Raw genomic sequence first — 27741 nt, 5'->3', positions numbered from 1 at the left:
GCTTGTGAAAGTTAACCCAATGCAACCAGAGAATGATTAGCATTTCAACCTATTTTCGATGTGCCAATCTGGAGACTATAACATAATTTTTTTTTGTTACTTAAGAAAACAAAATCTTATTGGAAGCTGGAAAGCGAATGCGAAATTAATGTCCATTGTAAGATTACTTGTCAGAAATAATGAACAAATATAGCAGAATTTTGTAATGAGGGTACACCACAAAATACAGTTTTGCGACAAAGTCTGAAGCACATTGCATTCCATTCATAGATAATTGTTATTCCCAAAGCCAGTATACCAAACATTTCTGCCCATCCTTTCTTGAGATCTTAAAGTAGAGCTGATAGTGACTGTACTTACATTAGGGATAGCCACGCTGATCTTGGTGTCTGGATCACTGGCTAGTAGGTAGGTCTTCCTATGCATCAGGTACTCGCTGTAACCGCTGGGTTGCTTAGGTTGGACGTTGGCTATCATCGTCCGTTGCCGGGCCGCAATCCTCTGCCTGATGTTCAGAAACATCTCCATGGTGTTGATTCTCTCCAAGGGAGCCGGCGGTGACTGCCGTTCAACGTTGGTTGAGCACTCCCCGTTATTCTGTTGCTGCTGGCGGTGCCGTGCCATTTTTCGCTTCCTGGGATGAGAGGATTCCAAGTTGGGCTCCGGCGTGGAGGTTGAGGAGGAGGACTCGGCAGCTTGGATGCGGCGACTCCTGGTCATGGGCGTGGTCATCGCGATTTCTTTCTCGTTACCGTTGGTCTCGTTGGCGGCACTGTTGCTGTTAGAGTTCACCATTCCTGAGTTAGATCGCAGTGTCCGTGTGGGCTTGGGAGGTTGGGGTTTCTCCTGCACTGCTGGAGGCTGCTCTTGAGCTTTTGGAGAGCCTTTCCCCGTCTGGTTCGAGGTGGACGATGACGATGATGTCACATCCGGGCTTCCCCTTGCTGGCGATCTCCGCCTTTCCAAATCGCGTAAGACAGGACTTTTGCGGTTGGTCGAGTCAGTGCTAGATGAGGCAGCGACAGAGTCTGTGATCCTGTTGGAGGTCGTGGGGTCCTGCTCAGCTGGTGTTTGGTTGTTTTCCGGAGGCAGAGAGGCACTTGTGGAAGAGACAGATGTCGGAGAGGAGGTGGCCTCTTTGGGCCGAGTTTGTGGGATGGTACTGGGATCCCGCGGTCTGAGCAGCAAAGCTTTGATTTCTCCGGCGTTATCGGCCGAGGATGGTTGCGAGACGATGTAGTATTCCCTCGCAACTGGGAAAGGTGATGCTCTTTGTTGGGGGTCTGATTTATGGCCATCCGGGGAGTTCTCCGCGAGCTCAACCTGTCCATTCTCGACAGCTTTCACCTCCGGTGATGGGGACTTGGACGAGGTACTGGCTTCCTCACTGAAGTGGCGTTCATCCTTAGAGGAGCGTTCATCCTTAGAGGAGCGTTCATCCTTAGAGGAGCGTGACCCCTGACTAGATTGACTTTGATGTCTGTGGTGTCTCCGATGTGATTTTTGATGCGAGCGATCTTTGTGTCTCTTTGGGCGATCCCGCCTCTCATGCTGCTGCTGCTGCTGCTGCTGCTGCACCTGAGGTTGTATAAGTCTATCCATACTTGAATCCGACTCACTTCCTAAGCGGCTATCAGCCATAGGCATGACTGGTTTGGTGTCTGTCCTCCACTCTGACACACTGTTTGTAGCCTGAGTGTCAGCACAGCCAGGCACCGGTCTATCGACTGGCTTCTGTTCCGTTTGGTAATTGGTACTGGTCAGACTCGCCGAGGTAGCTGATACTAAGCGGTTAGGGTGAGTGGACTGCGACGGCTGCACCGGCAAATCCTGCCCGACGACAACGTTACTGGATGGGCGTTGTTGCGAGTCAACAGACTCTGAGGGCGTGTCTGGCGCAATGCGGCTCTGCGCCTGTTGGAGAGGCAGTCCAGGCAACGACGACAGAGACGAAGTACTGAATGGAGCCAGGGGGCTCATTGAGGACGAGGAGGCTTTACTGTTCACATTCAAACTGGCTAGGGACGTGTCCTGCTTGCTGGAAGAGTTCTCCGGGAAAACAGAGCCTGATGATATACTAGCGGCATTCACACGCGGCTGCTGTGGCTGCTGGGCGCTGGAGTCTATCGTGGGAACCATGGCGTTGCTGACATAACTCGATTGCGGTAAAGTTCTTCCATTGGCGGTGTTCCACATGAATGAGGAGAGCGTGGATTCTGCCGTGGTGCTGTCCGCTTTACCTGAGGTCCCTTTGGTCTCGGTTGCTGCATTGGAGTCGTCCGACATGATCAAGTTCAAATCGCTCAGACTGCTGTCCGAGTCCTCTTTGGCGCCCGCTACCCTGGGCACCCCCGTATCACACATGGGGACAGTGTTGGATTCCTTTGGGGAGGAACGCGAGGCGTTGTTGCACACCTCTCCTTGGGACTTCAAGTCCTGATGCGAGTTCCGAACCTCGGGAACGACTACGCGCACAGGTTGTTGCTGCTGTTGCTGCTGCTGCTGTTGCTGCAGATGATGCTGCTGCTGCGGTTGTTGCTGCTGTTTAAGAACAGCTACATTAGGCGCAGCATTATTCAAAGGTTTTGTGTTTAAGTGGGGATCAAACAGATCGCTGTCCGACGTGGTTGTCGAGGTCATGGAGTTTGGGGTGGCTCGGTCGTTCAATTTGGGGATAGTTCTGGTGATTTCCATGATTGCCCCCTTGCCAGATTTGTCCGGCGACGCCCAGTGAATCGTTATCTTCTGCTCGTTGGGACTGCGATCCTGATGGTCAAACTCGTACGGATCGGCTAAAAGAGAAGAGCATAAAGATACAGTTACCACTACTAAATTACAGTCCAGAAAAGACAGGCCTATGAAATGGAGGAAAGGTGGGCAAACTAAAGAGCTTCAGATAAAAAGCACATAATATTAAACAAAGCCTACTTACGTCTAGCCTGGCCATTTCTGAGTTCATGACCGTCCACCGAGTCCACGCTCTCCGGTGACGTCGGCGGCCGGGCCTCGGCCAGGGAGGTGTCGCTGCTGGTCTCGATGATCTCATTCTTCATGAGGCTGCGGATCTCGGCGTTGCAGGCCAGGTCGATGGGGGCCTTGCCTCGCTTGTTGACCTGGAGAGGGTTGGCTCCGTGCTTCAGGAGTAGCTCCACCACCTGAGGGAGTCCATCAAGATTAACGACTGTTATTTACAAAATAATAACGATTGGCCCTAATCATGCTTTTTCTGATAACAAGAAATTCCAAAAGTGGGTGATTTCTGCTGATTTGCAGCTACAATCCTGGCCAAATCTTGCTGGGCCTCCAACCCCCCGGTCCCCGTTCAATGTTGTCTCTCATTGTGCGGTGTGTGCTCCATCAGCTGGAGAGAACAACATTGACCGGGGGAGCCGGGGAGTGGGTGACCATGGCAGGCTCAGCAAGTGTCCCAACCATTTTGGCCGGGATTGTAGGTTGTAGCTCTTGTTGTCTGTTGGACCAACAGGCTGCCCACTCAGCTGGTGTTACATTCCGCAGGGTCTCAAGAGAATAACTAGACGGGGTTAGGGTAAACTTGTCATAAACAGACAGATGTTGCAAGGTGTTTGAACTCTGTTGTCTTTGTACTGTCCTGAATTTATCAAAATCCACCCCCAGGTTTTGGAGTATTTGGCAGGATTCAGGACTATCAGGCGTAACTTCTTTCTTTTGAAATCTGGGTTTGTCTCTGCAGCTTTGTCGTTAGCTAAGGAATTCTTTATTCCCTGATGATTCCATAAAACGGTAGAATGCTTGGGCAGTTTGGGGCAGTACAGGGAGTAACAGGCAGGGTGGTTTAGGGCAGTACAGGGAGTAACAGGCAGGGTGGTTTAGGGCAGTACAGGGAGTAACAGGCAGGGCAGTTTGGGGCAGTACAGGGAGTAACAGGCAGGGTGGTTTGGGGCAGTACAGGGAGTAACAGGCAGGGTGGTTTGGGGCAGTACAGGGAGTAACAGGCAGGGTGGTTTAGGGCAGTACAGGGAGTAACAGGCAGGGCAGTTTGGGGCAGTACAGGGAGTAACAGGCAGGGTGGTTTAGGGCAGTACAGGGAGTAACAGGCAGGGTGGTTTGGGGCAGTACAGGGAGTAACAGGCAGGGTGGTTTAGGGCAGTACAGGGAGTAACAGGCAGGGCAATTTGGGGCAGTACAGGGAGTAACAGGCAGGGTGGTTTGGGGCAGTACAGGGAGTAACAGGCAGGGTGGTTTAGGGCAATACAGGGAGTAACAGGCAGGGTGGTTAAGGGCGGTACAGGGAGTAACAGACAGGGCGGTTTGGGGCGGTACAGGGAGCAACAGGCAGGGCGGTTTGGGGCAGTACAGGGAGTAACAGGCAGGGTGGTTTAGGGCGGTACAGGGAGTAACAGGCAGGGTGGTTTGGGGCAGTACAGGGAGTAACAGGCAGGGCAGTTTGGGGCAGTACAGGGAGTAACAGGCAGGGTGGTTTAGGGCGGTACAGGGAGTAACAGGCAGGGTGGTTTGGGGCGGTACAGGGAGTAACAGGCCGGGTGGTTTAGGGCGGTACAGGGAGTAACAGGCAGGGCGGTTTGGGGCAGTACAGGGAGTAACAGGCAGGGTGGTTTAGGGCGGTACAGGGAGTAACAGGCAGGGCGGTTTGGGGCAGTACAGGGAGTAACAGGCAGGGTGGTTTAGGGCGGTACAGAGAGGAACAGGCAGGGCGGTTTGGGGTAGTACAGGGAGTAACAGGCAGGGTGGTTTGGGGCAGTACAGGGAGTAACAGGCAGGGTGGTTTAGGGCAGTACAGGGGTTCATGTCCACGCGAAATGGCAGTATTCTTAGCTTTGATCCATGTTAGATGATCTGATGCTCCCAAATTGAAACATGGACCAGAATACTGAGCCAGAATACCCCAAGTCAGGGGCCTAGAATCTCTGACCAGAAGCTCCAGGCAAGCCCAGGTTCGGAAAAGCCCCTAAGTCAATTCCCCAAGAAATCAAGATGTCCAAGACTCCATTACCTTGACGTGGCCATTCACGGCGGCATCGTGCAACGGGGTGTCATCTTCTAGTCCCTGGGTGTTAACGAATGCTCCGGCCTTGAGAAGCAGCTTGGCAACCTCATAGTAGCCATGGTTACAGGCCTCGTGGAGAGGCGTCCAACCTGGTGACGGCAAAAACAATTTCTTTAGCGTAACAGATAAGAAAATCATCGCGCATATTGGAAGTTTTTTTAATATGATGAAAAAAAGGTAATTTTTCTTTGGTAAAGGGCACGTTTTTTTAACAAGTCATGCGGCACAAACTAGGGAACAATTTTATGGCGCATACTATGTACTACAGTAGATTGCTTACTATGGCAAGTACATGGTAATTTGTGCGAACCTTGTGCTAAACTTGTGCTAGCCACACTTGTGCACAGAGATTTTTCTAACTGAATCACTATCATGAGCAAATTCTTCTTGCGCAGTAAGCGTGCTTTTTGGTGCCGTGCTTACTGATTTACGGTTTCCGTAAAAAGGAAAAAAGGCTCAGCTAGCAGAAAATGGTGCCTGGCAGAGCAATCGAATTGGGCCAAGAAGCATTAGGGCTTGCCTGCATTAGGAATTGCCTGCAGTGCCCATTAGAGTTCCAGAGCTGCACAATATTTATGATGTTCTACATTTTACTGTGGTATTTTAAAACCTCTAAAGTCCTTTTTTGATGGGGATTATTTAACCTACATTCGGAATTTTCTAGACTTAGGCCGTGAATGATTGAAAGAGGACAACCGAAAGATGGTCAGGGTGAATCCTTTACAGTGGGTACTTAGAAAACTTCAGATATTCCGCTGAAAGAGGCTTATTTAGTACACGAGTTGCAGTAAGGATTCCATTAGGGGAAACCAAAAGCGGGGTTTATCGAGTGATCTCGTGATGTGTATCTGCCAGGGTTGAGTCATTCCGGTCTCTGCCCTCGAGCCCTGGGACAAGAGTGCTACAGACCCACGGCGTGAGTCACTTCATGACATCATCGCGTCATTTACAACAGGTGTGAAGCCTAACCCACCTGTACGGAGTGTCTCATAAGTTGTAGTTTTGTACAAATTCGGATGAAGTCATCAGGACCGCAAATATGAACAAAAGGCAATCTGAGAAATAATCGCCCGGCCACTTTTACCAGATTTTGAGGGATTTCGTGATGTAAAATAATTAATAGTTTACATCACTAGATGACATATCCAAGTTATTCCAATTTTTATTTCTGTAACAAGTAATGTTATTATATTCAAGTAAAAAATTGCTGAATCTTTTGTGCACCACAGTGAAAATACATTAAGTAAATATTCAAAATTTAGTGCAAGAATGTGCCTTTGCTTTACATCACAATACATATCCTTTGTTTTGCAGCCACCTTTGGAATTGTGTGCCTTTGTTCCACAGCACCTGTCTAAGCAGACCTTTCGCGCATTCATTGTTACTTAATTAAAAGAACAAAAAACACCTTGAAGATGGCTGGCGAAAACAGAGAATGCATTCAAATTTAGAAGATTTGGAAATCCTTTAGGGAAAATCTATTAGCCTTTTCCAGATATTACGGAGACAACTTGAGGGCGCTATTGGAAATGGCTAACTTTGGCTAAATAAAAAAGAAGTTTAACCCCCCCCCCCCCCCCAAATAATGCCCTTGTAATGTGTCCATCTCTCAAAAAGGCTTACTTGGAGGGGGAGGATGGTGTGAGGGTTTGAATTCTGAAACTGACCTGCAAAGTCTTGCACGTTGACCTCCGCCCCCTGCTTGATCAAGTTCTTGGTGGCCTGGACGTCGCCCCGGATGGAGGCTAGGTGGAGTGGGGCCTCCCCTCGCTCGTTGCGCTTGTTGGCCTTGTTCTTGACGCCGCCCACCGATCCCGGGGTCGTGAGGGGCTTGGCTGGAGGGTGATTGACGACTGCGTAACAAGAAATAAAAAAGTTAGAAAATAAACGACTGACATGGAAGCTTCTCCTGAATTTATGACGATATGAATCATCGGGGTGTGAATCAAATGCTAAGGAAACTAGACAATTTGGACATTGGCAAAAAGTCGGTTAAAGTCTGTCGATGAAACGCACAAGTAGGGTTATTTGATGCACTAGTATTCATTTTCAAGTAAAGGTCCTAAAATCAATTACTATTACAATGGCATTTATTCTAAAAAAAAAACTGAAAAATATTTTTAATTTTAATTTTTAATATTTTCTGTACAGCTGAAAGCCATATATCCAAATTTGTTCCAAATGAATACATTCTAAAAAGCAAATATCGAGCTAAAAAATAAGGTGATGATGGTTCCACATTCAACAGCTCTGACAGAATTAAATATAAATTGTATTTCAGAGCTTTCTCTCGCATACTGAATACGATTTTGTTTCAAGACCGCCGACATGTACGACTACAAACATGGCCAATTAGTCTCACTTGGGCATTTTTTAGCCTCGACTCTGATAATTGGAAAATGTACACCGAGGCAGCCATTCTTGCATCGAAGCCCGATTCTAAGCTGGGCAATTACATAAATTTCTGACATGCCTATGTCTGATATATCATGGCCCGGTCATTATTCTTACTTGGGCCATGATTGGGCAATTGTTCAAATTTCTGCCACTTCCACTGATGCTGTTATATCTTGTACGGCTCATTATCCATACTTGGGCCGTGATTCTTACCTGGGCTGTTGTTCTCTTCGTTAGCCGTCATCTGCATGAGCAGAGCCAACTGTTGCCTCTCCGACAGTGGGATGGAGCGCCCCGGCGTTCCCAGGAGAGTCGGGCTGCCCGGCTGGGACGTGGGCTTCTTGCGCTTCGGCGTCGGCTTGGGCGGCTTCTTGTCTGAGATGGAAAAAAAATATAATACAATTTTATGAAGGTAAATCTTCATTAAAACCCCCATGTTATTATACGAACTCTCTAACAATATGCATCATCAAACAAATATATTGCGTGGGTGCATTGTTCTAATGACTGCAAGGCTGTACGGGGCACGGTATCATACATGTTCACTGAGGCTATAATTAAAACATAAATCCAAAAATTCAAGGCTTCCAACTAAAATAAAGGCCTGTCATCAAGTACAATTTGCCTTTCTGTTCAGGACGACAATTCCATTTTTTCAGCCTTTAATCTCTTAAATAGAAGTTAAAAAAAAATTGCAAGATTACTTTTTAGCCCCGTGTTTTGAGGAAGACTTTTCTAAGACTTCGGAGACAAAATTGTAAACAGGGACCCATTTTTAATATTCTAACAAAAGAAATTTTTTTCACAAACATGTGTATTTTAATTTTCTATTTTCGTTCATTCATTTGTTTCATCGGTGTTTTACCGAATAAAAATTACATCAATTTCATTCTGTTTTTCAAGTGGATAACAAAAAACAGCGGAGTTTAACATTTTCTTTAACTTATAAGTATTTTTTTACAAGGGGATGGGGGAGGGGGTAATGTATTTATAAGGCTTCCCCCCCCCTACTTCCTGCTTACGCAAATGGACTATCTCTCAATGCGACAGTGGAAAACACGCAACAACATGTACAGGACTTTTTAAAAATAACAGCGGTGTGCCGGGCAACGTTTCCATCTACTGACGTCAATTGACAGACTAAGGGTCCTTAGTGTTGGCTGCAAATATACTCGCTTAACACACGGACATCATCAACATCCATTGTCTACGCATGTATCTATACTCTGAGGGAATGAAGCTCTCAATTATACCTATTCAGGGTTTTTCTTTTCCAACAGATTGTATTTTCTTTAGATAGAAATCTTTGTTCATCAGCGTGAGCTTGGGAAAATTTCTTTGTTGTAACTCAATAACGAGACTTAGTGACTGATGTATGGAAATATTTATTTATATATACGGGAGTGCTTTTTTTATTTCTGTGATTCTCATATTTTGTTACCGCTGAAGCAGGATCGGTTGGTCGGCGAAAAATTAAAAACTGAAAGAATTTTTTTTTTTGGCTGTTGCAACCATATACCAGTAGATGGCTAAATTAAATGATACCAAGTGCATTTCATCTCGTTTGTTTATTGCAATGAAATATATGTAAAGCCATCATTGGCACGATGTAGTTGACTTATTATTGGGATCAATATCTGCACAAGGCAGCTCACCAACGTTTAGGCTGTAGTGGCGGCCATGACATAACAGTATTAACCCTAATAATCCCAAATCCTCCAAAATCCTTTTTGCAAATTGGAGGAATTTGCAGGATTGAGGTTACATGGCAAAAGTGCGTTGCTGATTTCGGAGTGCGCACTGTGTCAAGGTCTTGGGCCGGACCTTGTGTTGTTTATGCTCAGCCGTGCATAAATTTAGTCCTTGATTATACTTGAAATCCTCCACACTGCACCAAGATGTCACTGCCTCTGCCTCGGCCTATTGACAGTCATAGCCAGAGGATTTTGCAGGATTCAGGCAGTGGTCACCTCTCCAGGGACCATATTTAAGAAATAACGGAGGAATTTGCAGGACTGAGGCGGTATGCTATTTCGCCTTGAGGCCAATTGGAGGATTTTGCAGGATTGAGGCTACATCCTAGCAAAAAGGATGGGATTTAGGGTTATTAAGGTTAACTATAAACCCCTGACATGATGAGAGGGAACACCCTCACTTCTTCTGAGATTGCACTGTTTGCCATACGCTGTACTTCTAGTAAAATCAAATATTATTTTTCACAGCTTTTCAAATAACAGACAGCCAGATTTCCTGAATTTGATATTCTTTTTTTTCTCTCAATAATTATTTTTTTTGTTAGTGGGGCTCCAGACAGGGTTGGCGGTAATATAAAAGTTGTTTGTTTTTCTTGGATCCGGGGCCCAAAATAGGGTCGAAGAATAAAAAAAAAAGGGATTCCCTAAACTTGACTTAAACGGGCAGAAAATGTAAACATTACATACAACTTACGAGACTTACAATGTACAAGCCATACAAGACTTTAACTAATGTATTTCTCAATGGACATACTATCAAAAATTAAAAATATGTTGTTACAAAACCAAGTACTACACAGGAGAACCACACAACAGTTGACAAAGTACGATACCATTATACCGACTGGTGTGAAAGCTGATTTCACTTTACTCTAAATTCAATTTTACACAACTGTATCCAAATGTCTACACCATGTATATAATCCTTCTTCACAGTTCATTGTACAAATGAGATTCAAAAACCAAGCAAACGAAGTAGAAGTGCATTTAAACTCAACAAAGCAATGGACCTTTTATTTTTCCTCTTTTTTTTTCTGTCTTTCTTTTCTTCTTTATAGTTGGTTTTCAAATGTCATGCAAATTCATCCACACGGTTGAATGCCCCACTCTTCAATTATGCTCTGTACATCTGTCAGTGACAACAGCTACGCACTGTTTAAGCCTTGGCTAATCTAATCAAGGGCCGGGCTGTTTTGTACCATAGAAAGAAAAAAAAAAACACGAAAGAAAATAATCAAAACAGAAAAAAAATTATCCAGTCAAGAATGCATTCTTTAAAGGCCCAGGAAGTAATAACTGAGGATTGTTGATTGATATGGCATATGCAGCATGGAACTCACCTCGGGGTCAAGTCTGAGACTACCAAGAAATTAAAGGCGTCAAGGGTAAAAACTAGCCCGACAGTTTGTGTTAAATATGTCACAATCCTTGCAACAAATATAAAGAATTCCAGATAATTTTGTTGATTATATTACACAGTAAGGTACATTTACCCCAGGTGTGGGTAAACTCCAGTGAAAAGGTATACTTCTGGTACATCTACATAGTAATTTACAGTAAAAATAAACTAAAAAGAAATCATGTTCCTCTTGGCAATTTTGTTTATCAAATCTTATGTCAACATTCATTTTTTCAAACCAAAACTGCCCAACCTTTCATAAAATGTTCTCAAATTGAGTCATGAGCATTATCATTGAAGACATTTTTAATTCACATGAAAATTCTGGATCCTTGTTGCACAATGTACAAGGCCAAGGCTGGGCATGTATGGCTGAGTATATGACAAGTCAATTGGAATCGGAATGCATCAAACAAAACACAATTTCAATTGGATAGCCATGTGTTTCAAGAAAGTAATTACATATATTGACAAAATATTTTCAAACAAATATTTCTCACAGGAATAGAAAATGCACCCGAGTCTTCAAGAAAACAGTGCCGTTTCCATCAATTTCTCTTATTTTCTGCCTCAGTTTTTGAGCATAGTCCGCGTATCTCTCTTTTCAAAAGAACAACTGCAAACATTTTTTTTTCTTCAAATTTCATATTTACAATATACAATTGTATAGAGAGAAAGGGTCACAGTCTTGCGCATGTTTTTCTCCGAGATATATTTAGCGTGGACTACAAGCGATTGTTATCAAACCAGAGATAAAGAAAAAAACAGGAAAGGGTAGGGGGAAAACAAGGCTCTTGAATTTATATTTAGCGTCTTCTCTCAGAAGCTCGGGACAAATTCCTCCAACAGCAGTGCAATCAATACACTATCCGCCATGAATCTCTGCACGAGTTATCAGAGATCTCGTCGAATCTTTGGTGGATTACGTACGGAGGAAGCCACAAGGAAAGGGAATCAACGAGGACAGATTTGCAGATAAGGGGCAGAGGAAACAAATCAACTTATGAAAAGAGATGGTTTTGGATATTTCAGGCAAACAATACAGAAACGGAGAGAGCTTAGAAAGAGCAAGGCTGAAGAAGATAAATACGCTATTGGTTTTAGCAAAATGTACGAACAAAAATCTTCTTATCTGTGCGCATGGATTTTTTAAAGCCATTTCCAAATTACTTTTAAGAGGGAAAAAACACTGTCTACATATGTACAGTTTTCAGAACTTGATTGAGAAACAAATTATGTGGAGGGACGTTGGATAATAGGAAAAGAAATCTGAATGGCAGTAGAGTCATTGGAATATTAAAAGCAACATTAAGGGAAAGTACATTTCAAAATGCATAATTTCTGAATCTCGATGGGAAATTTGATAAGTGTCTTTTCTGTTTGATGAGGAAATTCAAATTAGTCAAATTGCTTTGCGGCTGATGCATGCCTGGATTTTGTGAGGGAGATTGGAACACGGAGGAAGGAATGATTGGAATAACAGGATAGCCAAAAAAAGACTAAAAAAAAAAAACTTCACCAAAACATCCCCTTTTTTTTTCATCCATCATTATGATACTTCACACATTTATGAAACCATAATCTAATGATTGATTTAACTTAACTCTTTCACAGTTTACTTTTGCCATCTAATGTTCAAGTCTAATATTAGAAACATTACTATTTATTTTATTTATTTTATGTCTTTCTGGTAATGAAACCAAGTATTCCTCAAAAGTGCCCGAGGCACTGTAGCCCGAAAGCCTGACGAAACAATGAGAAGAAATGACAGTTTTAGAGGTGGGAGGAAAAGCCCAGAAGAATATTCTGGGGAAAACCCACAGAATCAGGTAGGGACTGAAAACCCAATCCACATATTGGCCCAGGCGGGATTCCAACCCCGGTCACAGCGGTGGAAATCGGGGAAAGTACCGCTACGCCAATCCGACTCCCCTTACAGAAAAATTACTACATCAGATGAATTAAGCTGGGCAATCTAGTCAATTAAAAAAACAGCAATATTTCTTGGCGAAAAAAAAAAAAAACATGAGTAAAAAAAAAAAAAAAAATGCAGCATAAATATAACATCATTTCCTTCCAGTGCGATATTTTTAGTTTGTTCTGGGGCCCAAAATGTATGGAGGGCAATCGCGGAACCCTTTAATAACATAAGCCGTGTCCCTCCAGGAAAGTAAACCTTTCAACATATGTTTCCTTTGGCAATTCAGAGAGCAAGATATAGGTCAAGAGTCTCCATAAAGGCTTTTGCGTAATTTAATTATGATGCCTAAAAAAAAATTCCTCAGATCCACATACATATGGACAGATTTGGTGCACGTTTTACGTACACGTGCATACAATGCACATGTTCATTATGCACATGTAAATGCACATGTTTGCATACAAAATGTATACATGTACATGTATACCAGAGTAAGTGTACAGATGAATAATTTTGAAGCTACTCAACGCCAATGAATAAAATTGTTATCAAATAAAATAAATTAAAATAATATTTACTGTCTGCCCAGGAAATTTTATTCATGAGGTCCGGGAATCCAATATTTTATGACAAAACAAATTTTTTTAGTCAATTCTACACGGACAGTAATTAACAGCAACAAAAAAATATTGTCTTAATCCTTGGAGAAATCAAAAGAAGAATTGTGTAGTAGCGATATGTGGGTAGGAATAGTTAAGACGCAAACGAGTGGGTGAAGGATAAAAAAAGAAAAGAAAAGGAAAACAACTTTGTTTGTGTCTACGTCACTAACCCACGTCAAAGGCTCGGGAGAGAGACGTTTGGACAGAGCTCTGAGAAGAAAACATACAAAAAAACAGTCTGGCCGAACTGACCAGCATGTCCGAGAGGAAAAACAAGGCGGGTTGGGTAACCCAATGCCTCTGCCCTGCCATGCCAGCCAGCCTGAGATTGAAGAGGGCCGTTGAAATGCTAACATCTCATTGGAGCCAAAACGGGACCTACAAAAATAGGTTTGACCAGTGAATTCGCAAGCTTGTTTGAATCGTCTGTTTTCTAGTCTGATCTTCTTTTTTTTCTTCTCACTCTCCGCACCGTGCCGCAACTCACAGAAGGGCAATTATAAAAGAAAATGTAATGTCCGTGACAGAGCCAATTAACCGTGATATCTAACGAGTGATTCAAAGAAATGATCCCAAACTTCTAGTCTGTAATCTCCTTGACCATTACCAGATGATGGATGTATAAGATTTGAGTGATACGTTTTCAGGTTTATTCACTGAGCTCTTGAAGTACCCAAAAGCCTGATTTGTAATGTCCGTGATGCTGGAAATGCCAAGGATTAAAAAAAGTAGTATTTTTTTGTAAATGCCCTCGACATGTAGTTTTATTACATATTTTATCAAGCACTTCGAAGGCAAAATGCCCCAACCATTTTGTTTTAAATAAAAGCAACTGCACACAAATTTAAAACGGACGTCCTGTGCGTATGCTCCTGAAGATTGTGGAATCTCAAAGGGGTAGAATTTGAACATGAATCTTGACAGTTGATTTTTTTTCCCCCCAACACGCCAACATGAATCAGACCATTAATTTTGCCCACTTCAAACCCTCGTGCAATTATCCATTTTCATACATCTCTCCGCCGGGGTGTCTTACTACTTACAATGCATCCCACGTTATCGGCGCCGAAACAACAACCGAACAACCAAGATAAATGCGATACTTGTACCTTGATCTTTTGAAAGGGGCACATTAAGAGTTCTATTTCAATCCTGGGGCCTGGTTTTGTCACTTTTTTCTTTTCTTTTTTGGAATGACGACAGACTTGGTTTTTTGGTAAGAGCTGTGTTCGGAACATGATGGAGGGGGTTAGTTTGGTAAGTGTAATCCCTGAAGTGTTGGGGCAGAGTGAAATGCCATCAGCTAAATGTCAGGCCCGGCTGTAAAAGCATTCCATTCCCACCTTGACAACAGAAATGGCTCCGACGGACAAAAAATATTACTGAAAATGGCACATCCATTACATTATATTACAGTACATTACATGATATTACTCCAACAAATTCAATTACTGGTTATTGGTAAAACAGGCCTGAAATTGAAAGAACGACATTGAATCACCGACCGTAGACAAAAATTGGTGCAATTGATATTATCAACCATTATCAAATTTCGTTCTCAAAATACACTTATTTGTCAAGCCTTTCGACTAAGTGACCCATTTTGATGTCAGCCCTTAATATGCACTTTTCTTTTAATATCTTTAATATTGGGTGACAGTACCGCACAGTATGCAAGGTATTGACATTAAACAAAAATACCCCTTGAACGGTGTCAGATTTAGAAAACCTGGACTAATTTGAACACACGAGGGCTCACACATGTCAACACAATGTGCATGTACATGTACTGTTTTGGACAGCGTACATGTACATGAATGTATTTTGGGTGTATCGTTGAATAGGCATGAACATTCCAATGTAGGCCTATAGGTACATGTAGACTTTAAGATTCTACTAGCTTGAGATGCACACCTTTCAAAAGGATTTCCTCGAAATTTTTTTTCTGTTAAAAATACGAGTTGATCTTAATGAGAGAGTAAGTAACGTGGTTGGAGTTCTACAGATATCCCCCCTTTTTCTGAACTGTAAAAATCATTCTTAATGCGAAAATTCTAACATCAATTTCTGTTATCAATGACGTGGCAACACTCAATCTCAAAAGAAGCCGTGTGAATATATCTATCATTGCAATTGTTTCAAATTTGAATCAGAATATTTGCTTCCTACCTTCAGCCCCTTCCCCATTGACACCAGTGAAGAGTTTGCGTTTGAGGGTTTTACCCCCCTCCCCCTTGGTTGCCATGGGAGACTTCACCCCTCCTTGCTTCTCCTGTCGAAGAAACAGAAAAGGTATCAAATGGAGTCGCTAATTCATCGTGAAAATTCAAAACAGAAAGTAAAGACAAACAGAACAGAAATACCAATCTTTCAAAAACAACAAACATGGGAAACAAAAAGAACATCTTTTTTTTCTTCTTGCGTTACATGCACTCATTACAATTTTAGCAACCCGCGCCCGCTAAAACAGCAAGAGGTCTTGAAAGACAGGCAAACAGATAGACAGTAAAACCGACAGAAAGTGTGACAGGTACACCATTAGACACAATACACAGCCAGACACAGTGACAGTGATAGTTGGGGTAACGGACGAGCCTTTTTTATCCACAACGCTTTTCGCATTCAGGTAATAACAAAATGTCTGAAGTCTAAAATTAAATTGTGAAAAGAAAAGAAATGTTTTTGAATTATTTTTTCTTTTTCAACTAAATTAAGGTGGTCAACAAAATTGAGTTTCCCTGGCGACCGGCAACTTGAATGTAAACAAGTTTCATCTGCCCTAATGAAATGTCACGTTAGACAGAAGTGACTAGTGGCCTAATACAATTTTTTAGCTGGATGGGGAAGAGAGACAATATGTAAGTGTTCTCTGTGATTCATGGTCAATTTAAAAAATGTTGATTCTTTCATAAAAGAAAAAAAGAAGGAACCGAATAAAAAAAAAATTGCAATTATCCCTAACTCCCTAGCGTCTTTCACTAGAAACTGGACCAATTCCATCAAAATCCATCAATCACTGTGCGTCTTATACAAAACTGTACATGACATAATGGAATCCACCACTGACGCACTGGTCGACATTCATGGACTTGCTACACATGGCTTTTATCACAATAGCAGTACAGGAAGCTAGGCCAGACCTGCCAACCTGTGAGATAACAAAACTGTATTCTGAAACTCAAAAACCTGTATTTTTCCTTAAAAACCTGTATTTTTTTGTTTTAATGCACAAACGAGCTTACAAAGGTTTAATGTTGCTGCAGTGCAATTCCACGTGGTGTGAGGATTTTAGCAATACCTAATTTAAAAAAATTGAGCAGAGCTTTGCTGTATTCAGGGACTTTTAAAAAAAGGGCCCGCTGAAACTAAGTCATCATTTTTAGTAATAGGTAATAGCCTAGGTAACATAAAAAAATAATTTTCAAATTCAATTCAATGAATTCAATTCCATTTAAAATTCAATTCAATTCTATTCACAACTGACTATATATCGAAGTAAACTTAGTTAAGACCTTTCTCAGTTAGTTGGATTACGGATTTGGTTCCCTGGGTCGGGCGGTGAGAGGGAATTTATAAATTAAAAAAAAAAATCAACGCCCTTTACAGCGCGCCCGTAATAGTGCGCCCAGTTTTCGGACACAGTATTCGTGTTCGAACAAAACGTCGTCATTCAGTTTCACTGCACGAGTTTATCACATTAAAAGTACATAAATAATGAAGGAGAAAGTCTGCAGACTAAGCAAACTGTCATTATTTATCTTGTTCCAAACTATGTTTGCTTAAAAAAAAAGTCGTCGCTTCAATACCTGTCATCGAAAAGTACGCGAGCATTAAGCTGTCGATGCATACTCCGATACGGTCGCATGGTCGGTGCAGCTGGTACCCGGCCCGTTAGGCCCAAGATATATTTGTTGACAGGAACCAGTGCACAAACGTAAAACACGTTGCTGCGAGCATGCTACATCCTGATAAATAAGGGCGCCAGCGTGGTGGGGCGGCCGTACTCAATCAACGATCAGGGCATGTGGAAATGTACGGACTACGGTGATTTCTTTCTCTATTTTTTTCCACTAGACGCCAGGATTCCAGTTTAAAAGTGAATCAAAAGCTTGTGGTTACTAGGGAGGCATTTTTTGAGGAATTCTTTTTGGGGGGCGGCGATTTTTCAAAATTATTTCCCCCGACGTTATATGCCCCTTAACGTTACAACTTATTTTAAAAATGCCCTAATCCACCTAAAACTGTATGGCGAGTAAACTTCAGTAAAAACTCACAAAACCATTCTGATTAATAATAATAATATTAGGCCTACTAAACGAAGAGACGAACGGCATGTTATGTTCGATAACATACTCAGTCCTAGCCCCACTAGTGTGGCCGTCGGTATGCTGCGCTGAACCCAGCGCAGCATACCGACGGCCACACTAGTGGGGCTAACTCAGTCCATAAAGTTTCCGCTCTAATCAGATCATAGTCTGTTGGCATAAATTGTCTAACAGAGCGATTAGCACTCTTACTCGGCAATATTTCGGTGCTTGGTCGTTTCAATGTGCTGGGTAATATCATATGATCCACTATGACCGATGCTAAAATAGGAAATACACAACCATGACAACGTACACCGTGCGTAATTCTCTCCTCTCTGGGACGGCTGGATGAAATCCCATTTCTCGGTGTACTCTTTTTTGTACAGTTGCTTCCTTTTAATATCTTTTTTGGAGGTCGAAGCCATATTTATTTCACGCCAGTGCTGCTTTCGAATTCCACGCTCAATTATCCTCAGCTACACATGTAGCTAGTTGCACATGGTATGCGCAGTATATGCCTAACGCTTTTGTATGCAACGATCCGATTGGTTAATACGCCCGGTCCATGCGTTTGTTTACATCCCATGCACCAATCACAGACACCCTAGCTTACTTGATCGCGATGTCGAGCCTCGTGTCTCAACGTAGTCTACGTTCGCAGCCGTTTTTTTTCTTCTTGCGCACTCTTCACTCGCAGCCGAACTAGGATTTTTTTTTGGCGTGTCAAAATGGTCAAAACCCGTATTTTATGGAGAAAAAACGTACGGCCGTATTTTCAATAAATTCCCGTATTAAATACGGCAAAACCGTACTGGTTGGCAGGTCTGCTAGGCAAAATCAATCGGATACCCCTAGCACTGCTTCAGGCCATTAGGCCCAAGTCCATCATACTCCATCAACATTTAGTCACGCCAGGCCTTCTGGACCAAGTCCCCCGAAATCCACCAAAATGGGGGGATGGATTTTGATGGAGTTGGGGTGGTTATCTATGGGGTGGGGAATGGTTAAGGGAGGGGTAGTGTGAGTAGAAGTGGATAATTGAGGCCGGTGGATGGTGTGACAATAAAATAAGTGAGAAAACTTGCTCCACAACCTCCCCCCTCCCCCATACCCCTCTCATCTTACCTTCCTATGTGGAGAGGTCTTCTCAGCCATTCCTGAATACTGGACCATAGATCTTGCTCGTTGGGAAGTAAGACGCGCTCACTTGTACACTGGCAAGAAGTGGTCATCAGGGGGTTGCGTTCCGCGTCCGAGGAGATTTCTGTCGCATCGTGGACACTACCTCAGCTCCTCCATCCTGCGGCCGGCTAGTAGCAAGTGACGATCCTGCGTAGGCCAAGACAAGAAGGAAACAGATGACGTGAATTAGGAGTCTTAATCAGACCAGGTGTAACATGGATGGAGACACAGGAAGCAGTGTGTGTAGATTTACATATCCGGCTGAATCGATCTGCGTAAAAACGGCTCGGTTTTTGAATGTCGCCGACAGATATACAAAGTAAGCCATCTCGTGAATCCCAAAAGACCCTGCACCTGCAATCGCTGGAAATGGACAACACTAAAGATTTGCAAATGAAGTGTATTGCCATCAACCAAAAAATAGCCTGTCATCTCTGTATGGTTTGAAATGCAACTGAATGCCGGGTCAGAGTCACAGTCAATATACTACTTTGCATTTTAAAGGAACGACGAAATAAACTCTTGTGTCTCGACTTGGTCAGACCGTAAAATGTGTTGCTCATGAAAAGTACTGTTACTTCAACCGATCATTGCGTAGTCGTGATTTTACCAAATCTTCTGAAAATACAGGAAGTCCTTTTGTTTTTTTAAAACCAAAAACTTTTTAAAAAATTCCCTCGAACAAAGAATGCATGTACAATTTGCGTACATTGTATTCATTCAAAGGATGTCGAATATAAAACGTTTTCAAGGAATAGAGCGCGCTTACTGTGATAAAAGATTCCTTGTGCATAAGGCCATTTACGTACACATATTGGTACCTGGTACATTTCCTAAGTTCGATCCTTTAAATCCAGTCACAAATTTCTGAATTAACATGACAAGTCCTTTTCACGCTGGCTACTCAACTTGAAAGCCTGCCAGCTTGCAGCAAAAAGGGTGTGCTCACAACACCAGACAATCGACAAACAAGGCCCAAAGAAAAAAAAATCTGAATAATAATAGACCCATGACAGTTTGAATGGCGCTGTCAGTTTTTCTAGCCTCTGGACAAATTCCATACCTGAATTGTCTCCAAGGTCGTTATGCACTTTTCCCTACTGTTTGCTACACAAAAGCCGCGGCAATAATAATCTCAATCTATCTTCGGTTCCGAATTCTTGATTGGTGATATCACTCTACCGGCACAAAAACCTTTTCAATATGATGGTAGGGTTAATGCAATTTACATGTACATGTACATTGTGGTTGTGTAACCATTATTTCCCCTATGTACAGTACATGTACACGGACCATCTGCGTACGGTACAACAAATAAGTTGCAATGTACAATTTAATTATGTGCAATGTATGCGTACACACAATATGCACATGTAACATGCAGATGTCTTGTTGACAAAAATTTGTTACAAAAAAAACCTAACATTTGAAAAAAAAGATTTAGAGTCCAGGAACAATAGTTTTGTATCACTTGGCTAAGCATGAGTTAACCTTTTTGGCGCATTCATTGTTCCAATTTAAAAAAACTGAAGAACAACTTCTAAAGTACTGCAACGCATAAAGTCTACATCATCAACTCAAGCTTTTCAAAACCTGCAATACTTCTGATGTACAAGCCAACTGGTTTAAGGGCAGGATTCAAAATTTTCTCAAATTTCAGAACACGATCTTGACGCAGTACAAAAAAAGAAATATCTCCCTGCGATAAACAGGATAAAACTTTAAGAAAGACAGAAATCTCGCATTTTATACTTTGAGAGAACTTTCCACAGTACGTTGGGGGATTTAGAGAGATTTGAAAGTCCAACCGTCTCCTTGGCTGTCATCTGATACGGATTGGATTCTATTTTGGCTCAAGATCTGGCCTCGAGGAAGGACACGATTACTGCGTCAACAAAACAACGCACTTCATTTCAAGCTGCGACTCGTCCTTTGCGTGGAAAAAAAAATACGAGAAATAGTCGATGGCTTATCTTCTGAGCCCTTCACAAAAGATGTTTTGAGAAAAAAAAAATTTTACTTTTGTACAGAACTACAGATCATGATGCACCGTACAACATGTAAACAGCATGAAAAATTGATGTTTACTTTTTTTAATAATGGTTTCATATTCTCTTGTGCTTGCGTACGTTGTATATAATGTCTTTAAAATGTTAAAGCTTCCCCCATTGTTTCATTGCCAAAACTACACCAGTACATGTTTATGTTCAGCAAAGACAATGACCAAACATGATGCATATTATAAGATGCAAACTCAGCACTGACTCACAGTGAGACTTTTATTGTGGGCATGTTTTTACAGTTGCTTTATACAATTTGCGTATAGTTTGAGTTTGGCTTGGAACTTTTATTTTAGTGTTACTGTGTAGTTCTTCATGTGGACCAACGGATTTAAAGTTTAATCTCACTGAAAGCAGCCTGAATTTGGACAATGATTAAAAAAGTGGTCACTGCCACTTCACGAAATACATGCAGAACAGCAAAGTTGTAACAAGGTTTAACCTACTGGTCTAACAGAATAACAGTGTTGCCAACATCAACAACACAAAGTAAAGGGCAGGCAGCATTTGGATGTACAACAGCCCCTACAAGTATCTAAACCCTTTCAATGGGGCACTGCCCAAAACCACAAAATAGCACTGACCTCAACCCGAGAAATATGGTAAACCAACAAATTCCTCTTAGGGGGGTGAACTTTCGGAAAGGGCTCAGTCCAATTAAATACCCGACACTAAAAGTACTGACAGTGAGGTGGTAAAAAAAAAATTCCTCTAGAATTAGGAAACCCAAGAGGGACCGGAATGCACTTGACCCCCGAGTGACCTTAATTATGCGGAAAGCCGCAGAGTTCACCAGACCCTAGTGACCTGGGACGTGTTTTGAAGGGATAACGGTTATTAAGTTTCCTGTCGCGCTCAGATAAGAATGATTTTAGGGGTTTTTTTTATGGGAAAGGAACGATCGCGAATGGTGAACTTTATCTTCTGGAGATTGGGCGTGTTTTGTTTATTGAAAAGAAAAATATGGCGCTGCGAACAAAATGATGAATGGTATTGATGACTGATTCTGAATGGTCAGTTAATGTCAAGTGTCAAAACGATACAGCCTGTATTTCTCTCAATAGAGAAAGATAGATTAATACATTTACAAATAATATAAATTTGTATCCCTCTTGTAAGTAGATAACAAATGGCATATATACTTGCACATTAATAGAAAAAAAACCTAAATGCTGATTGTTTTATCCATGGGCTTTTAAAATAATATAGTACAGTGGAACGCCGATATGGTGCTACATGTATAACAAACAGCGCGGGATCCACAGAATCTATTTGTCATAGGGATCATTCGGAATAGCGATTTCGAGCCGCTGGTAACTACTTAAAATGACGTCTGTCCGACTGTCCATTTAAATAGCGCCCTCTTGTACCCTACTTGAAGTACGCCCTCTTTTGACTGGATTTTCCCTCCTGTTCCTTGGAAAAATAATCGCCACCTATCACTCTTCAACATTCAAACACAACGTAAGTTACCATGGGTCGTTTGATGTTCAGGAAAGACAAAATGGCCCAAGTAGCAGTTAATATAACCGGTAGATTTTTTTGGTTAATCTGTTGACTTTTTCAACAACAATGTTCGGTATGGATAAAAACTGGGAGCCGAGGATGACGTTCGGTCTAGCCGAATGTTCAGTGTAGCGGCCTTCCCCTATGGGTTCCGTGCGCCGACGAAAGAGGGCGCCCTTTTACCATGGGCATGACATTTCGCTGGTTGACGCGCACCGTTCCTTGTGTGGGACGCACGTACACCAGGGGATTTGTACTACGTACACGCAGTGGCTGCGCATTGCGGCAAATGAATTGCAGTCAGACAAGATGGCGTTGGTCGGTCACCCCCAACTGTACTTTCTTTGCCAGTGACGGGGTACTTGTGAACAGAGCGGACACAAGTAAACGATAAGCAAACAAAAATGCAATATGCTATACTTCCGTTATGACCTATATCTAGGGGAAACATAAGATCGATACATGTGCATGTACACGCAAGTGTCAAAAATGAAATGCGGGTAAAAAAAAAGTGAATAATTTATACAACAGATCCCGTGCAGTGAAGCGTGCATAATTACATGCGCAAAACACTCCAGGGGATACCATTCCACATGAGGACGTAACGCACTACTGCTCCTGACCTTACATACCAGCATATTAAATACAGGCCAGTGTAATAAAGAGCCTTGCAGATCCACTCAAGTGTGAAACGGTTACCGTTTCGGCTACATGTTTTAAGGTATATCGGAAATTGTATTTAAATCCACCTGCACAAAAACTGACAATACCGGTTCCAAGGCCTTAAGTTTATTTGAGACAACCAAACATTCAAAATTTGTTTTGTTTTCAAGTATTGACAATGTGAAGGTTTTGAATACATGCAATGACTTGGAGGTGCATTTGAAATCTACAATGTTCACAAGTAATAATTTTCACTTTGAACTTCCAAAAACAAATGTAAACATGGTTTTGATTTTGACAATTACATGTGCACTGGTACCTGTGCAACACAGAGCTCAGACCATGAGATCTGTTCAATGCTTGAACAATTTTAAGGTCGAACAAAGAAATTGACCGGAGCGGGGATTGAACCTGCGGCCTCCGGACAATCTTTCCGGCGCTCTACCAACTGAGCTATCCGGCCCCATTTTGTCAATGTTCAGGGGCGCTAGTCAGAAGCCATAAACCTGTATAAATTATGTGCCATGATGTAGCCGGGGATCACGCCCAAATAGCCACAATGCTGGCAATTATTAGCAATGCTGCAAATCTCGAAAATAGCAAAATAGGGATCATTCAGGGAGGTTTGAATGTTCGGTAACAATGCAACCCCCATGCCTTTCAATGAATGCTGTGGTACTACAGACGTATTGATATGAAATAAGAAGAAGAAAAAACACTTCCCATTAAGAAAGCACAAGCAACATTCACGTGAGGCTCATGTTGTTCCAAGTAATAATGTACATTGTGGTCTAATAAAAATGAAGGGGAAAAACCACACCCTCCATACTATGTGTACAAAATGCATGTTGGGTTTTTATTATCTCCATATTCTGACACAGTAATTAAACCAGAAATGCTTTGTCTAAAAGTCAGGCTTTGATCTCACGCCAAGTTTTCATATTGCAACAGAAATTCTTCTGATGAAGCAACACGGGCTGATTATTAGTTTTCAAAACAGAAAGTAGTGGACAATGCGAGGCGACATTTCCTGGTGGTTGTCATGGTGTTATTATGGGATAGCGATCTCTTTCCTTCTGGGAATTATTACAAATGCGCGGATCTTTATCGCCGTTTCTCGATTCAATGCAATCGCGCACGCACACCTTCAAACTACCCTTTGTTGAAAAAACCCGCATTTTCAAATTACGCTCGCAGTGACTCATCCGAAAACCTGCGCACATGTTGGTTAATTGCATAGTCTGGCCTTTTTGTCCCTAATGTGTTTCTGTGTTGATTTTAGTCCCATTGCGACTTCGAAAAGGTTCCTTTCCAGAGGCAATGCCTATAAACCAGATAAATGTTGGTCTTGCAAAATGATGATTAATGACATCTACGCTTTGGAAAATGTCAGTGTTCGCTAATATCTGTGCCGCACAGACTTCTTCGGGGCATGTTGGAAACATGTACCTTTGACATTTTGTTAACACATGTGAACACAGAAAAAAATTGCTGCTTTTTCCCACTCCACAAAACACCAGTCTGTTTTCTGACTAGTGCTGGGGCTGATCTGTGCAAACAACCAAAAAAATCGATAATTTACATTTACCTACATGTACAAATGTACAAACATGGGCATGTGTGTATTCAATCAAAAGAAAATCGTTTCTACAGTTTCACCAAACTACACGATGTCCTACTTATGGAGACTACAGAAACGATTTAATTTGATGGAAACATTATGTACATATGTAATTTAAATCAAGCTGTTATCCAACAAGTAAGTCAATATATTGGCATGCCATGTGCAAAACAATTCAGAAAGACTTAAAATTAAAGCATAACAAATAGACCCCACAAATTTAATAATATACCAGTACATTGTAATTTGTATGTACCGGTTCATGTATGTAAAATATTTTAAAGATGATATCTTACAGCACTCATTTTATTCACAACTTCAATTTTATTTTCCAGATTTACCTGAGACCTAAGAACACTTTGACAAGAAGCTACATATTTGTTTGTGCACATGTATGTGTACAGCAGTTACACAACAGGAATTTTCAGTGTGCATTCAGTTTTATAGAAATATAGTCAACAATGTCTTTCTTTCGTTCTTTTGTGGGAGACACTCCAAGTCCAACCAAATTACAATCTGGATGGAAAGAATGTCGCTCCAGACATAACAGGCAGACCCACCACTGGTAGCAACCATGTACATGTACATGTACTGTACATGTTCACTGCACACCATAACAGCCAATGTATGGCCGCTTCAGCACACACACATACACAGCAGCTCCTATTCTTTTTGATGGAAGCTCCACTATAAATAGCGCTGGCCAGGTGGCACATGCATGAGGGTGACTCATGTTTTTGCGGGTTTAGGGACGGGCTCCGATTTTCCTGGAAAATATTATGCAAAGTGCTTGCATCAGCCCATCTCCGGGGCTCAGGGATCTGTGTTCTGTCGGCCGTAAATTATGTGCATCATCACCTGCGGTTCTCTTTCAATATGGATAATGGGCACAGCCCTGTAAATTTATTCCCTATTAATATTCCGCATTAAAATGCTTCCATGTAAAATGCAAATGCATGACAAGGTTCTTTACCTGAATTGGAAATCGAATTTATCAGTTGGATCTCACAGAAGCAGGTGTATTTTATACAAAATTAATTAATTGGTCTTTTTGTCCAAGATACAAACCTTTTTGAATTAACAGATTCTGTTATATTCTACAATATGAAGAAAACTCACTTAAACAGGCAAGCATTTTTTTTGGGGGGGGGGCGGAGATTTTCTCACTTATTTGCAAATCTAATCTTCTACGTAATTGATCACATCAGTTGTTCACATCATTGTGATGCGAACAATTTAATCACACATCTATCTACTGTAGGAGCTCCATGGTCACATGTACATGTACACTTATGCACATGTGCACATGTACACAAACAATTTAATCACACATCTATCAAGGAGCTCTATGGTCACATGTACACTTATGCACATGTGTACATATACACAAACAATTTAATCACACATCTATCTAGGAGCTCCATGGTCACATGTAAGTATGTACATGTACATGTACACTGACGCACATGTACATTAATTTATTTTGGGTGTAGCAAATGTAAATTACGCAATCAGACTTGCTATGTAATAAGATAATGAAACTTTTATAATATAAAAAATCTAGCATGATCTACGCATCAAAAAACCAAGATTCCTCACTAGGGTTCATAAAATCTTGAAGTTAAAGACATTTGCGTTTCAGTTGTTTTTGTCACACCTATGTAATTGTGACTTTCCCTAATTTTGTAGTGAATGTTTGTAAATTGTAGCTTTATTTGTGATGGGGGTACTTATACAATGTACTCGGTTCAACATCTTGTCCATGGTTTTTCATATGAAATTCACTCGTCACTCAGTATTCACTATTTATATCATAATTTACAGGATCGTGCCATTTGAAAATAATTCATGGCCAATATTCCTGAAAGGCAAAATGGTGATATAATGCCTACGTGCAGAAACCATGACTGCACGGTACATAAAATACGATACAACACACACACACACACACACCCAAAACCTAAACAAATGCAATACAAAATAGCATGAAAAGAACTCCATGTACCGGTAAGTATATATATGTATTCCCACAACGTGTGTGTTCGCAAAAAGTATGTACATGTACAGTACTCTATTGTTGACGATAACAATACAAATATTCCTGAATATTCTTGAGGGGAACTGGTATGGAAAAATTGAATAGCTGGATATGGCAACTTCAAATTGTACTTTTCGGTTCGCTGGTTGCTAATAGTTTGTTTGATACGCTTCACAAATTCAATTACATCAATGGGAAAAGGGGGATTTCATCTTAATTGGAAACTAGCCAGCATGTATGTGCAATACACTTAGCGTGACCCACACAAATAAACATTGTTGCATACCGGAATAACATTATCATCTAGGCACTCAATGATGTTGTTGATTGTGTCACTGGATACCAAAAATAATTTCACTCCATTCGTTTACAATTGTAATACAGGGTGAGTCAAAAAAAGTGGAACCCAAACCCCAAAAATTATATTTCATCTTTAAAACAATATGTAGCACCAAAAATAATAACGACTGGAAAGCCAATTTCATGAGGTACTTTTAGATGAAAAAATGACTGAAATTGGTCAATCCGTTCGGAAAATATCACCATTTAAACGCAATGACCCTAAAACCTGTCTCGTCCAAAAAATGCGATTTCAAGAATCGTCGTCGCAATTGTCTCTTTAAACATCACCAGCGATAAAATCTCAGTTTAAACATTAACAATATTCAACAGAATCCCTTTGGAGACCCGTCCTTTACAAAAAGTACATTTTTATATATCATATTGTTGGCCTAACCAGGGTTGTTAATAAAGATATTGTGTACTACATTTGGTGACAGTTGTTGAAACAAGTATTGTGTGTCATTTTCTTTGTTGTTCAAAACAGTCAAATCACACAATGAATTGCTTTTTTGGACGAGACAGGTTTTAGGGTCATTGTGTTTAAATGGTTATATTATTTGAACGGATTGAGCAATTACAGTAATTTTGTCATCTGAAAGTAGCGTATGAAATTGCCTTTTCAGTCATTATTATTTTTGGTGCTACAGATTTTTTTAAATATGAAATTATATTTTATTGAGTTTGGGTTCCGCTTTTTTGACTCACCCTGTACAACAAAGAATCAATTCTTCTAGAACATTACATGTTTGCATAAAAAAAACCAGACACGCTTTGAATAGGGATTCCAAAATGTAACAAACACATGCACCCTCTTTGTGGACAGTACATGCATTCAGAAGATC

The 27741-nt window shown here is 41.4% G+C and overlaps 1 protein-coding gene across 1 annotated transcript in view; it reads right to left on the bottom strand.

Annotated features, from left to right (window-relative positions):
* Window positions 1–27741, bottom strand: part of LOC119739243 (ankyrin repeat domain-containing protein 11-like) — an 84056-nt gene that overhangs the window by 3886 nt on the left and 52429 nt on the right. Inside the window, exons 4-10 of the mRNA XM_038214100.1 lie at window positions 18613–18816; window positions 15350–15452; window positions 7658–7819; window positions 6715–6900; window positions 4994–5136; window positions 2933–3155; window positions 361–2792 (exon numbers count right to left, since the gene is read on the bottom strand). Coding sequence (XP_038070028.1) covers window positions 361–2792; window positions 2933–3155; window positions 4994–5136; window positions 6715–6900; window positions 7658–7819; window positions 15350–15452; window positions 18613–18660 — 3297 coding nt within the window. The 5' untranslated portion in view covers window positions 18661–18816. The remainder of the gene's footprint in view (window positions 1–360; window positions 2793–2932; window positions 3156–4993; window positions 5137–6714; window positions 6901–7657; window positions 7820–15349; window positions 15453–18612; window positions 18817–27741) is intronic.

This window comes from Patiria miniata, unplaced genomic scaffold (genome assembly GCF_015706575.1).
Source record: "Patiria miniata isolate m_02_andy unplaced genomic scaffold, ASM1570657v1 HiC_scaffold_30, whole genome shotgun sequence".
Lineage (NCBI taxonomy): Eukaryota > Metazoa > Echinodermata > Asteroidea > Valvatida > Asterinidae > Patiria > Patiria miniata.
The sequence above is the reverse complement of the archived record's forward strand: the minus strand, read 5'-3'. Positions and strand labels throughout refer to the sequence as shown.